At 38.4% G+C, this 13,835-nt stretch overlaps 1 protein-coding gene across 3 annotated transcripts in view; it reads left to right on the plus strand.

Moving 5' to 3' along the window:
• megf11 (multiple EGF-like-domains 11) overlaps positions 1-13,835 on the plus strand; it is a 109,553-nt gene that overhangs the window by 14,102 nt on the left and 81,616 nt on the right. For 2 of the 3 annotated variants that reach the window (XM_057347593.1, XM_057347595.1), the window contains exons 2-5: positions 6,818-6,950; positions 9,963-10,086; positions 12,227-12,328; positions 12,875-12,975. In XM_057347593.1, coding sequence (XP_057203576.1) covers positions 9,971-10,086; positions 12,227-12,328; positions 12,875-12,975 — 319 coding nt within the window. In that variant the 5' untranslated portion in view covers positions 6,818-6,950; positions 9,963-9,970. The remainder of the gene's footprint in view (positions 1-6,817; positions 6,951-9,962; positions 10,087-12,226; positions 12,329-12,874; positions 12,976-13,835) is intronic. The other variant, XM_057347594.1, reaches the window with a different exon arrangement.

The following is a 13,835-nucleotide window of genomic DNA, read 5'->3' on the forward strand; positions in this document are numbered from 1 at the left end:
TTTTTTAAAGTCATTTTCACCGGTCCCTTTCAATTTAGCTCCAAATTTAGGTAAATTTTAGTTAAAAATGAGAACTATTTTGTAACAATTTTGACCTACACATTTTTTAATGTTATTTTTTATTACTCTGTAAATTCTACTACTCGTTTATTAGTAAATATTCATAGATGGCATTTAATATTTTGCCTTTCATTATCATTTAATTACACTCTAAAGAATGCTGGGTTATTTTTACCCCAGCTTTGAGTCAAAAAGAGACGAACCCAACCACTGTGTTGTAAATTAACCCATGTTAGGTTGCTTCAACCAAAATACTGGATTGTTGTGTACAAACATTTTCTTGGTTAATTTAACCCAACAACTAGGTTTTACCATTTTTGACCGAATGCTGAGTTGAAAAAACAGTAATTTGTGTATTTCTTTCTCCAGACAAGCAATTATCAAAATCAAAATGATCAAAATATTTTTTTTCTCTAGTTGAGTTGGCACGGAATGACCCTCCAGCATTTCCAAAGACTTGTGGTGCTCAAGGACAGTGTTAAGGAGGACTTTGCAATGAATTGAGCATATATATTTAATAGTCTTGGTTGGGTAGATTGAATGAATATGTCAAACCTGTAAAGCCAGGAAGACATCAACCTTATCCTTAGTCTTCTAAGTGCCCCCATCATAAGGCCATATTTCACACACTCATGTCATGATGATAGGTTTTCACTTCCCTGATGATGACGCAGTGGCAACAGTTCATTTTAATAAACCATAAGAATACAGGTCTGACCTTGACAAAGTCAAAGTTTAGGAAAAAAGACATCGCAGGATTCATCATGTGTCCCGGAAATGTCGTGTTTCAGTCAAATTGTAAAGATTGGCCTCCGCGTTGAGGGACACCATTGATCAGTCGTCTAGTTCGTTTCTTTTTTCCACCGGACATTTAGATTTAGATGCATTTGTCTGGCCTACAAGGACTGAGCAAAGATGGACAGCTTCACTTAAATCAAGCCTGAAGTAAATGTGCCAAAGCTGATCCGGGTGTGTATTTTGTGCTCGAAGCTCATTAATAATGATTCGTCGAATGGAAGAGAGAGTCACCCGTAGCACGGGTTCGGAAAGCTGAATAATGCTTTTCTTCTCCCTCCGCTCTCTTGTCGGTTTCACACACCACTTATCCGAAGACATCTGGGATGGGCTTCCGATCCGCGCCAGCCTTTCGTGTCCTCGGACGCTGACACCAAATAAATGAAGACACAGAATGGACTTGGATGTTCGGAGTTGGAAGGGAGACGGCTGAGGTGTGAAACCACTGGGCTGTAAAATTGCCCTGGCAGCCATGCTGTTGTTTCAGCAGTTCACGGCAAGCTGCCTCCCTCCCGGCTCACATCCCCATTTCCTTTCTTCCTTGTCACTCTCTTTTCTTCACACAGGTCTTCCGCTTTATAAATCAATAACCGATCGCCTTGTTTCGCATGCATTGCTGCGGGGCGCTGCAACTGGTCCCTTAGAGCTATTCCCCTTTCTCACTTTCATAAATGTAGTCTAAGCGTGAAGGTGTTTCATATACAACCCGTATCACTGCCATATTCATTAACACAACACTAATTTGTTCTAATTTGCCAGATGACATGCACCAGATGCATATGATCCTATTATAATGGGAGAAGTCACAGGGAAAGTAATTGACTCGGTTGAGGCAAGCTTGGTTGGATCCTGACGGGGGGATGGTTCGGAAATAAGTGGCCCCTGCTGTTGCTCTCTGACCGAGGTAGTGGGATGCTGGTCTCGTACCTTGAGTGGGTGTGAAAATTATGACAATGCAAAGACTTGTCAATACCTTGTGTGTTGGTCATTATCAGTTACCGAAGAAGGAAACATAAACAAATGTATTTGAGGCTGTAATGTGACCTTATTGACATCTCTGTGATTTTATTGTGATTAATTAAGCCTATTTTCCACTTCATGTCTCTTTCAGGCTCGAGAAAATCGTGGCACAGCATTGAGTTCAAGGAACGGTTACTTACTTCGAATAAATCTAATTAATAGTGTGGCACTTGGTGTGTTTGACATGAGAAAGGGCGTGCCATGCTGAAAACTAATGAACACAAGGTACATTAACAAGCAGTATGCTGTTATATATATCCCTCATTAATGTTCATCTTTTCTTTTTGCTTTCAACTTCAAGCGAGTCAAATAATTGTTCACTGCTTTTTTGCACTTGTTCTCAAGCAAAGTTCTCTGTTGTTTCTTATGTTTTACGTGGGCTGAGGCGTTACACCATTACAGCACTATACTTTATCTGTCCTGTTGTCTAATGAAAATGAACAAGTTGGCACTAAATACAGGTGTGTGCATGGTCTAAAATGGTTTGTGATCTGATTACTCAAAGTGCAGTTGGAAACCACATCACATTTGCAGTGTGAACAGTAATGCATTGTGTCACATGCAGCACCAACACACTTGTCAACCCATGTGCTAAAGCGAAGGTTATGTAACCGTACCTTTAAAAAGTTTGAAAAAGCACCTGCTAAAGAAACATCTTTATTATGCCTGATATCAACATGCAGTGATAAATCCAGTGAAGCTTGTACGTTTTTAATGTACTGTGATATCAGCATGCAGTGACACACATATATAAAAGTGAGTAGGTATGTATAGAGTATCACAAGAGTTAGATGCTAGGAGGCTTTAGACAGCACACAGCATGGCTGAGGACACAAAGTTTGCATCATTTCCTGCATAAACAGGTTAAAAAAGATCAGGATGAGGAGACTGTCCCGTCTCGCGTAGTTCTGTCCTGGGGTGTAGGATGTGGATAAGGAAAGGTTGTAGTGATAAAGAATGACGTTAAGATTAGCAGGCTGTTACTGGACTCTGTGAGGGTGCAGCGAGCCACATTGTTTGATTTATGAGCGTTACGTGATGATCAGTGGTCGACACATGAATAATCCATGTGACCAGAATTAAGTTCCAAAAATTTACTTTTTTTTTTCTCTTATCCACACTCACTTCATCCAGGGGTACTGGTGATCTCACAGATCGGCTTATCTGTAGATTTGATTCGTTTGCCCTGCCCCTGTGGTGAATATTGTTAGGATTTTTAAAAACCCTTTGGCATTCCTTGAGACCAAAGTTTGATAAGATTGTTTGTTAATGTCACTAATCAGGACAGATTAATTCCTTCTATATTAAGTAAAGATATCATTGTTGTAGGTAAACACGCGCGCACACACACACACACACACACACACACACAAAACACAGACGCACACTAGATCAGATAGATCGAGGAAGAGAATGCTTGACCAATTTAACAGATCATGGCCTTCTTAATGGCGCATGTTTCCTAATGAGACAAGGTTATCATCAGCAATCAGATACTACAGGGTCACAAACACGGTGAGTGTGAGATGAAGTCTGTGACCTTTGAGAACTAACATTTTTAGTAATAATCACAGTACCTTATTGTTTTTTGAAACCCACAAATTATAACCACATGATTTTTTGGGGTCTGGATTGCTGTTTAAGCCACTTTTCAGTAACATGATGACATGACATGTATATATTTCTTAATAATGTAACTTATAGCTCAATCAGAATTATGTCTTCATATAAACCCTCTTTTTTTTGTTGCTTTATACAGTATACAGTTTTTATATCTTTAATAAGGCAGACCTTTAAATCATAAGGCATGCAGAGGAATTTTGCACTTTGTCTAAAAGAAACGCTGACAAGTTTTTTGCTGCTATTGTATCATTGAGACTAAATGTGCTTTTTGCACACACATACATTTCATTCAGAATACATATTATGCAAAATTTGATATTCGTATTAGATTGTGGTGTTTAAAAGATATACAGTCATCTGCAATTGTATCAAATGTAATGCATAGTCAGGGATATAAAAATAACTTATCATTTTTATGGAATAAAAGTATGTTTCATGGTTTGTCTGTTAATGATGCAATCTAATTTTAGAGTTAGAAACCTTGGAATTATAAGGACCTTCGTCAGGGATCATCTGGCATTTTTTGTCATTGTTTATTTACATATTCTTATTTGGTAACAACTTATTTACATTGTCATTTTTTATGTTATGTTGTTTTTAGGATGTGTTTTTTTTTATTGTTATTTTGGGACTTGGGAACAAAAAAAGTCAAGTGGAAGTCAAAAACTTCTCAGCTCAGTATCTCAAAACTTCTCAGAATGCGAACCTTATAAATCCATTGTGACGAATTGAAAACACCTAGTATGCAGCAGCTAGCCTAGGTCTGTTAATAAAATCAATCGCTACTGAATTCCCATGATCCGTTATTTAGTACAAGTATCTTGTCAGCAGATCCAGTCCGATCCTTCACTTCAAAGTCAGCAATCGCATTAGTTTCACAATGATTATATGTAAATGGACACAGGCTTCTCCTAAATGAAGATCGAGATAAATAACCAAAGCATGGTGACACGCTGACATAAACTTAAGATGCGGTCACGACTACTGTGTGAATAGATGGCTTGATTTTACTTTATCGTTGCGAGAGCTGCCAGCAGACCCATAACATCAGTCACTCGGGGGCTCAGATGCTGGGGATCAGGGAATTGGTTGGTTAATTGCATTGAGCTCTAATACAGTACGTGCGTGTCTTGAATCATGTCAATGTCTCCTTTGGTTGACAAGGTGGGAGCACCGAGAGTATTTTAAATGCTCCTTTTCCTCCCAAGAATCTGGACCACAGACTGGTAAAGCGGCACCATCGGCATTTCACATATTGTATTAACGCCTCTGTGAACTACAACACTCCCATGTTGAATCTCTCTTTTGTGCATCTAGCAGCCTAAAACACATGCTCCCTGGTGCGCAGAATAAAAGAAACCAACAAAGACTTTGAGTTTTACGAACGAAATGTTTAGTGTGGGAAATACAGATAACCAGAGACAATGTTACATGCTGTTTCTATTGTGAATGCTGGGCAGGCAGAGGAGAAGACAAGTACATACCACTGCCAACTGTATTGATCTGGGTTTTAAGGTATTGTTCTATGTATGTGTACAGACTTCATAATGAGAAATAAAATGATGTGGCTCCATATATTAGTTCCACGGTCTGAGGTGAAATACTCTCGCTTACCCATTTATATAATCCTTGTCATGTAATACTGAAATACATGCCAACAGGAGAGCATAATGCATTTTGCCATTCACTAACGCTAAGCTGTTTATTTTAGGGGTATTGTTCCAACATCAATCCAGAAGCAATGAAGTATGATTGAAGGCTGCTGTTTTTAAACAAATAGTATTTGATTAATAGTGATTCAATTAACCTCCAACCGTTTTCCCCGACTCAACACTTCTAGTGCTCGCATTGCGATGCTGAAAAATGTACCACCGTCTCCGCCTGTGTAATCTTTCTATCAGCAGACTTCAGATACAAGCACGCTGCGGCGTTTCATTTGTATTATTTACAGAGTTAGCTGCTTTCAAATGGAAATTCCACTTTCAGTTCATTCTAACTCTCACCTTTCATTCAGTTAGCTTTCAATTACACACTTCATTATGTTCTGTAATGAGTCCAGTGATGTGTCTATACATTCTACCCCTGAGGGCCTCATTGGGGTAATCTATGCAATTTCATTTTGCACCCCTAGGCTTGTTGGTGCTAATAAACAGAGGAATTCGAACGTGGTTGTGCGTAGTATTTCCCCTCAGGATTCTTCTTAAAAAAATGCATCTTATGTAAATCCAATGGAACATGAGCAGGCTGTGAGCAGTGAGTCTCAATGGGTTATTGCACTTCCTTCACATCTCCGTTCGTAACCGGTATGTCTTTGCGCGCAAGGGCTGAGGCTGGAAACACTTTATGCAGATACGCGAATGCAGGCGCAAGTGCTTGGCCAGCACATTGTCTGGCTGAGCGCGCTTAACGAAATTTCCAACGTTGGTCTGGTGGTAACGAACCTCAATCCTCAAAGGGTTAATAGAGTTTTCTTTAAATGCCTATATCATTAAGGGAATGTCATTCCAGTAGCTCGCAAATTCGGGTTTGTGTGTCAGTTAACATCGGCATTCACATACTCCCATAAAGTATGCTGAACTCTGACTGCTGAACTCTTGTTCGTGTCTACCGCACAGAGGTAGGAGAGGTCACTACCAGACAGCCTGTCGCATCCACTGTGCCTTTAACTCGTCTCCCTGCACTTGTTCAACTCTGTGTCCTCGCCTGCGGCTCTCCGCCGGGCCTCTTCTGCATCTGAAGGGGAAAAAGAATAAATAATGAATCCAGATGACAATAAAGAAAAAGGGTCGACAACTTTTGTTTGCATCCGTATAGCATTATTTTTTCAACTCGTCCTGAACCCCGGAGAACGACCTGTGGCCCGACGTGGGCATAATGCAAATCCGCCTAATGAGACTGAGGAATATAAGGCCCCTAGTTAGCCCCGGCGGTACTTGTCATTGTGTCGTTAATGGCCGTACTCTTTTGCTATTGTCGAGGATGCTCTTGTGGCGCTTGCTGGAAGATAAGAGGCAATGACACGTCGCACTCTTAAGGTAATGTAAGCTCTCATCCTTGTGTGTTAGCAGGAGGTGAATGAGTCTGATGTTTCATCCTCTCCAAACACGAGGAGCGGTTCAGATGTAATATGAGGGATTTAGCAGCTGTTGCACCGGGGATCCCCTAATGTCCGATTCTCCCGAGTCCTTTCCCTGAGAGTCTATGTCTCTCCTTCCTGCCTCTTTCTCTCTTTTATTTCTCTTTCACCATTTACACCGTTTATTTGCTCTCCTGTGCTCTCTTGTTCCAAACACTCACTGTTATCTCTTCCTTATCCCAGGTGCCCTCTCTCTGCTTGGAGTCTGATTATCTGTCTGTCTGGTCTCCAGCTCATCTGTGTCGGGTTGACTGGTTCATGCGAGCAGTGATCTTCCACAGCAGACATCTCCAGGGACTGCGGCTAGTGGTCTGAGGTGAGTCCAACCAGGATCCGGCCTCAATCCTCCTGTCTCCACTCGCTCACGATCACCATTACGCCAGTCAGATCCACATAGCTTTAATTCTTAGGAATCAGTGTTCATTAGAGTCACCTGCACTTCAAGAGGGAGCACAGAATAATTTGATGTCAGATGCCTCATTACGGTACTCTACTTAAAGCCATGAGAACAGTACGATCTTTTCATGCTCAAGAGTCACTGCAGGCCTGTGGGGAAAACAGAGAGCCGCAGATGCATTTTGATTAAAGGCCAAGTGATCTTACGGTGAAAAAATCAGTAATTCATAATGCATAGAATTCACTTCCCCGGAAAAGGTCTGATCATTCCTTAAATAGTATTGCTTTTGCCATCTGGATATGAGGAGTCGCTTTACTTTACTCATATTTTATTGATGTCACTTAGTTACTGTCGTGCCTTAGAATTGGTCTTGATTAAAGGGTTGGAGACATACTGTATAGCCTACTGATGAATGTGACCAGTCAAAGTGATCTTTTAAACAAACATACAGTACTGACCGCATCTAAAATGCCAACCATGTCATAAACAACTTTAGAGATCTACAAATCTGTTCAGTTCAAGGAATGTTAATATTACGGTTGATTTTTATATTAAGTATTGTTTTTTATTTGATTTAATATGTGAAATATTTTTTTTGTAAAGAAAAATGATATATGTTTTCATGTTATTTTACACCAGACTGAAAATTCTGTACAAGAAAATAGTAAAATTCAGTCAAATTATTTTTTTACAATGTATTTTGTAATTTCTAAAGACTTTCTAAAGACTGTGTGCACAGCAGTAAAGTAAAATATGCATTATTTTAACATTGTTAACTTTTGATTTTTATATTAAGTATTGTTTTTTATTTGATTTAATTTGTGAAATATTTTTTTGTAAAGAAAAATTATATTTTTCATGTTATTTTACACCCGGCTGAAAATTCTGTAGGAAAATAGTAAAATTCAGTCAAATTATTTTTTTTACAATGTATTCTGTTATTTCTAAAGACTTTCTAAAGACTGTGTGCACAGCAGTGAAGTAAAATATGCATTATTTTAACATTGTTAACTTTGGATTTTTATATTAAGTATTGTTTTTTATTTGATTTAATATGTGAAATATTTTTTTCGTAAAGAAAAATGATATATTTTTCATGTTATTTTACACCCGACTGAAAATTCTGTACAAGAAAATAGTCAAATTCAATCAAATTATTTTTTTACAATGTATTCTGTTATTTCTAAAGACTTTCTAAAAACTGTGTGCACAGCAGTAAAGTAAAATATGCCTTGTTTTAACATTGCTAACCTTTATATTTCATGATAAATTACATTCCGTTGCATAAAAACTGCAATTTACAGTACTTTTGTTAGTCCCATTTAGACTTAATTTATAAATTGCCATTAAAATATTACACATACAAGGTATTAGTTTGTAGATGCTGTCAATAAATGCTAATAGTGGTATTGTATGTTTCAATCTCTTCCCAAATGTACCATGTAGTTGCACAGTTTACTGTCAAAAAGAAATAAGATCATCCTCATCTAACATTCAGACTATAATATTGGCATTCACTACAGGAAAAGGCTGTTTTTACAGTTTAGCAGCACATTATCATAACACTCCTACCATAATCGAGATATCTCACAGCTGGAGGAATCCTGGGTAGAAATCACATGCAGTAAAGGATATCTGCACAAATGACCTTTTTTCCCAGAAATGAACATGGCTTCAATCTTCGCTTTTGAATGACCTGTTATGTAGTGGAAGTGAAAGAGATATTGATTTTCTCTCGCACATGAATGACCTGTGAACACCATTCAATGGCCACTGATTGGCAAGTGTGTGAAAGCCCATGTTATTAAACACAGCGTGCTTTCTTTGAAACATGTGTTAACAGGTTAGTCCTACATGTGATGCTGTCCAGTACAGAAACCCATCATTATGGAATATTAGCATGTTGAAGTGTCATTGCAAACACGCTCGCTTACGCCTGAAGTTCATCAGTTGCAATGTGTTTCCTTACTGTAAGATGGATCAGGTAGGGAATATTCACACAGTTTTAGAATAAGGTTGCAGATCCTGTTTTAGTAGCGTTTACACACCCTTCGGCTATTATTAATGAAAATTCTTGTAACTCATGAGCTGCGTGTCATCTGAACGTTTGGGATTCAGTCCTTGTCTTAAAATGGAGCTGCTTTCTGTAAGATGATAGGCTCCATACTCATTTAAAATTAAACAAAAGCATTCTCAGCCACTGTCGGTTAATTAAGATTTGATGAATGAAGTCACAACTCGATTAGATTTGTTTATTATATAACTCAATTGTGATAAAGATTACCGCCTTAATGGGTGAAGCCATCTATTCCTTTAGTCATCGTAGTCGACTAGAATAGAAAAAGGAGCGTAGTTTTTCGTATAATACATTTCTGTAGGCATATAGTGTTGCCCACAATCAAGCAGAACTCTTTCGCTTGTGTCCTTCTACAACACCCCCTGCAGTTGAACATAATCAGTGCTTTCATGCCTCACAAGCGCGTGTTTGTGCAGTGTGTCATTCATGTGCCCTTCCACATCTGTCACTGTCGTGTCAATTCATCACACACATGCTCATCTCCCATCATGAGTCTAATGAAATATCTTGACAATTTAACAAATGGTCCACCCTGTGTGGTCTCCAAAATAGTTTTTCATCAGTGTCACGGGACTAATATCCTGAGCTACCCCTTAAGGGTTACAAGACACACACAAACAAACGTGCACACGCTGGAATGTGCATTGTGACTAAAGTGACTGATAAATGACCCAAATACGCACATACAGAATGCCTGCATAGGAGCAATTTTTCTCGACATTCTTCTTAAAAAGTCAGACATCACACTTTCCACAATAGTGCAAGCGCTCCAATTTAGAAGAATGATAAAGGACAAAGTGTCCTTGTCTTTTTCTTTCTCTGTCTCACTCTTTTTCTCACTGTCATTCTCTCAGGAGGAGTCATGGGGCCGGTACTGGCCTACACATTAGCCCTGCCTGTGCTGACTGTTCTGAGCCTCATTATCAGTGTATGGAGCCTCAACCCAGATGACCCTAATGTCTGCAGCCACTGGGAGAGGTGAGTGGGGGGCACTCTCTAGTGTTAAACTCCGTTTTACCTTCCATTAATCTATTTCAGGAGTCACACTGTGTAGGTATGCTTCTCCAAAAGCCCAAAAAGATATTTTGGCCAAGAGAGAGACCGATCATAACAGTGCGTTGGTTTATTTGTGTATTATTGCTTGAGTACTATAATGAGTTTTGGCAACATTTGTTGTTTTAATAAGTGTACAGGATTTTCCATTTATTTCCCTGATGGTATAATTATAATTTAAACAAAATTTACAAAATAGATGGTTTATATCGGTGACTGCCCATTCTATATTAATTCAATATTGTTGCTTGGCAACTGCAAGCTTTTATTCTATCAGAATATAGGTTTTTTGCTAATTTTTTGCTATTGCTGCAGTTTTATTAATTGAAAATTCTGTCATCATTTACTCACCTTCGAGTTGTTCCAAATCTGTATAAATTTCTTTGTTCTGATGAACACAGAGAAAGATATTTGGAAGAATGCTTATAACCAAACAGATTTTGCCCCTCATTGACTCCCAGTGTAGGAAAAATTACTTTATCATTTTTTTTTAACACAAAAGAACACATTTTGAAGAATGTAGGACAAACAGTTTTGGGGCATTTTTGACTACCATTGTTTTTTTTCCTACAATGGTAGTCAATAGGGGATTCTTCCAAATTCTTCCAAATATCTTTCTCTGTGTTCATCAGAACAAAGAAATTTATACAGATTTGGAACAACTCGAAGGTGAGTAAATGATGACAGAATTTAAATTTTTGGGTGTAGTATCACTTTAAAGCAATACACCACCTGAGTCCACTTTGTGCCCAAGAAAACCCTTCCTCATAGTAAACTTACATTTAATGCACAGCCACTTGTGGTTTATTGCTTGATTGTATAATATAAACAATTTGTTTTGTAAACATGTTGTTGTGTCTCTAGAGTTACTATAGCCTTGTTCGAAAATGTTATGCAAGCATCATTATCTGGATTCTTTGTTATTTGACATTTAAAGTTGTTTTGCAGAAAAAAGAAAACAGATTAATTGTTGAGTATAACACATTTGAGTATTTTATGGTTTTATATATTTAATGGGGTATTGGGATGAATGTTTACTTCCTGTAAGATGTCATTTGTTACATGACGTTTGGTCCATCAGTAACACACAAAATGCGTATTTCTGCTCAATTTGTGTCCGTTTACATTTGTTTGTTGTTGTATTGACTATATTCACTTTAAATGGGACAGTTAAAGGGTTGTGTTTAGAAGTGTTGATTTGGTTACACAAGCGTACAGGTATTAGGTTCTGTCACTAAATACCCAGACCGATATTGATGTTTTTATTATCAACCTTGTTGTGTGCGTGTGTGTTTGTTTGTGTGTGGAAGAGATAGTATAGGGACAAATGAAACAGGTAGCAGAACAGCATACAATTGACCAGAACAATCTGTTTTGACTGACCCTGTTGCCTGAAAATGATTTTATGTAAAGGGTGTTATCAGTTATGAAAAATATGCAGGAACGATTGCCTGCGCAGAGGGGAGGAGTGAGGGCTACAGAGATAAATGAGGTTTAGCATTGCCCCACTGAAAAATAATATTTTGGACATTTTGTTGGCAACTATTTTGAAGTGGATGAGAAGATATTTTATTTAAGTTTAACACTGACATTATTTGAAAAAAGCTAGATTTAGAAGATGTTTATCAGGACAACTATTTACATATTATAAATGAAATATAATTGCAATATGTTGAAATACAGTTTTAAATGGAACCATAACAATAGAATTGATTATAAAATTGACTGGACAATTGTAACATCTGTAGGGGAGATTGAGGTTATTGCAATATTTTTTCTCTCTCTAGTTTTGTATAGGCACAAAGCTTAACATATTTAATAGCTTTTTAAATACCATGACTACAGGAACAAAAGTGTTTGTGACAACATGCCCCAATGGCAAAACAATGTTGCTATACTGTACTGTCTGTAGGCATACAGTTGTCACAATGGGAACATGCCACTAAACGGTCTATTATAGATTTTTCAGATCAGAAATAATTATGCAACCTAACAAAAATAATTCAAACCATATAACAAGATACACTGTAAATCTCTCCTTGATATTTCTCTCTCTCTCTCTCAGCTATGCAGTGACTGTTCAGGAGTCCTACGCCCATCCTTTTGACCAGATCTACTACACAAGGTGCACCGACATCCTCAACTGGTTTAAATGCACCAGACACAGGTGAGCGTGACCCTGACCTTTGATCTGTTGTACTTACAATTTGATGCCATGGCAACCAGCAGCACTCTCCCAGTAGGCTTATAAAAATCAAGGTGTCGGAAGAGATGCTGATGTGCCAGTGTCTTTATTACCGGGTGTTAATGTTACCAGCCGTGATTGTAGTGGTCAGAGCTGCGATGGAAATGGCCGCTTGACTGTCATCAGACATTACATTGGTTTTAATTGCTACATTAAAGACTTTATCGTCAGTGTCCCGGCTAAAAGCTGCTCGCCCAGTGAGTCACAGTGCTGAATCTAGCATTCAGAAGGGAAATGTCCTTCAGCTAACACAGAAACTTTGCCTTAACTCATTTTAATTATGTTTATTCCTCCCTTTCCACCTCCTTAACATGCAGCTCTGGGGTTTAGCTCGGATTAAACACAGAGAGCAAAGCTAATGGCAGCCAGCTGCATGTCATAATGTCCTTGTGTCTATGTCCTTGCGGAGTTCACCTGCCAGGTTATTGATGTTCATACTTTCCTTTGTGTCTGTGTTTTCCATCTCAGGACCAGCTACAAGACAGCGTACCGGCGCGGAGTGAGGACCATGTACCGCCGTCGCTCACAATGCTGCCCCGGGTACTTTGAAAGTGGAGACTTGTGTGTCCGTGAGTGCCTTTCTCATTTCTCTCACTTATTTTCTCCTAAATCAGCGCAGTCCAATTTCTCTTTTTTGCAAGTGGTTATGAGCACAATAAAAGCATTCATCCGCTTGAGCAATGTCCTCTTAAGCCTTGAACTCCGCACCTCCCTTCCTCTGGAGACATTCATCAAAATCTCAAAAAAAATCAGGCATAATTTGCTCCTTTCATTACTGTTCCAGCTCATATTGGGTTTGCCTATATATTCAGTTTTAACACGGCCAGTACGCCATTACAACGCTGTTAATAGCATTCAGTTATCACTCATTTTTAGACTAAAATCTTGAGTGATCCACTGCAAATCTATTGTCCTAATTCTTCCTGTCCCAAAGATAATACGCTAATTAAGAAAATAACAACTTTCATTGGCTGTGCTTGGAATGATGGATTTGCGATTATTTTTATTAGCAATGACTTTAAATGTCATCTTTTGAACTACTTCATTGTGCTTTTGCCAAGATTATATTTCACCAAGGCTTTTGGTGCTTTTTCATACTTTTATTTTAAATTGTTCATGTCTTATATTTTATATTATGTCTTATAAGCCTTCAGGCTTGTTTTTCTGTTTTTTCTTTCCTTAATTACTTCAGGTATTCTTTGTAAAAAATGTAGCTGCACCTAGTGAATTGACCCTTCGCAAAACCTTTCGGTTTCAGCTAGGGCTGGGCGATATATCGATTTTTAAGATATATCGATATATTTTTTCAACGCGATGCGGGATTAGACAATATCGTTAATATCGATATGGGGTGTGTTCGACTTGAAGCGGCTCTGTGGTGTCTGACATGCACCGTGCCCATGCGCAGAGTGAGCAGAGCACCTCGCTC

This window comes from Triplophysa rosa, linkage group LG12, assembly GCF_024868665.1.
Source record: "Triplophysa rosa linkage group LG12, Trosa_1v2, whole genome shotgun sequence".
In the NCBI taxonomy this organism is placed as follows: Eukaryota; Metazoa; Chordata; class Actinopteri; order Cypriniformes; family Nemacheilidae; genus Triplophysa; species Triplophysa rosa.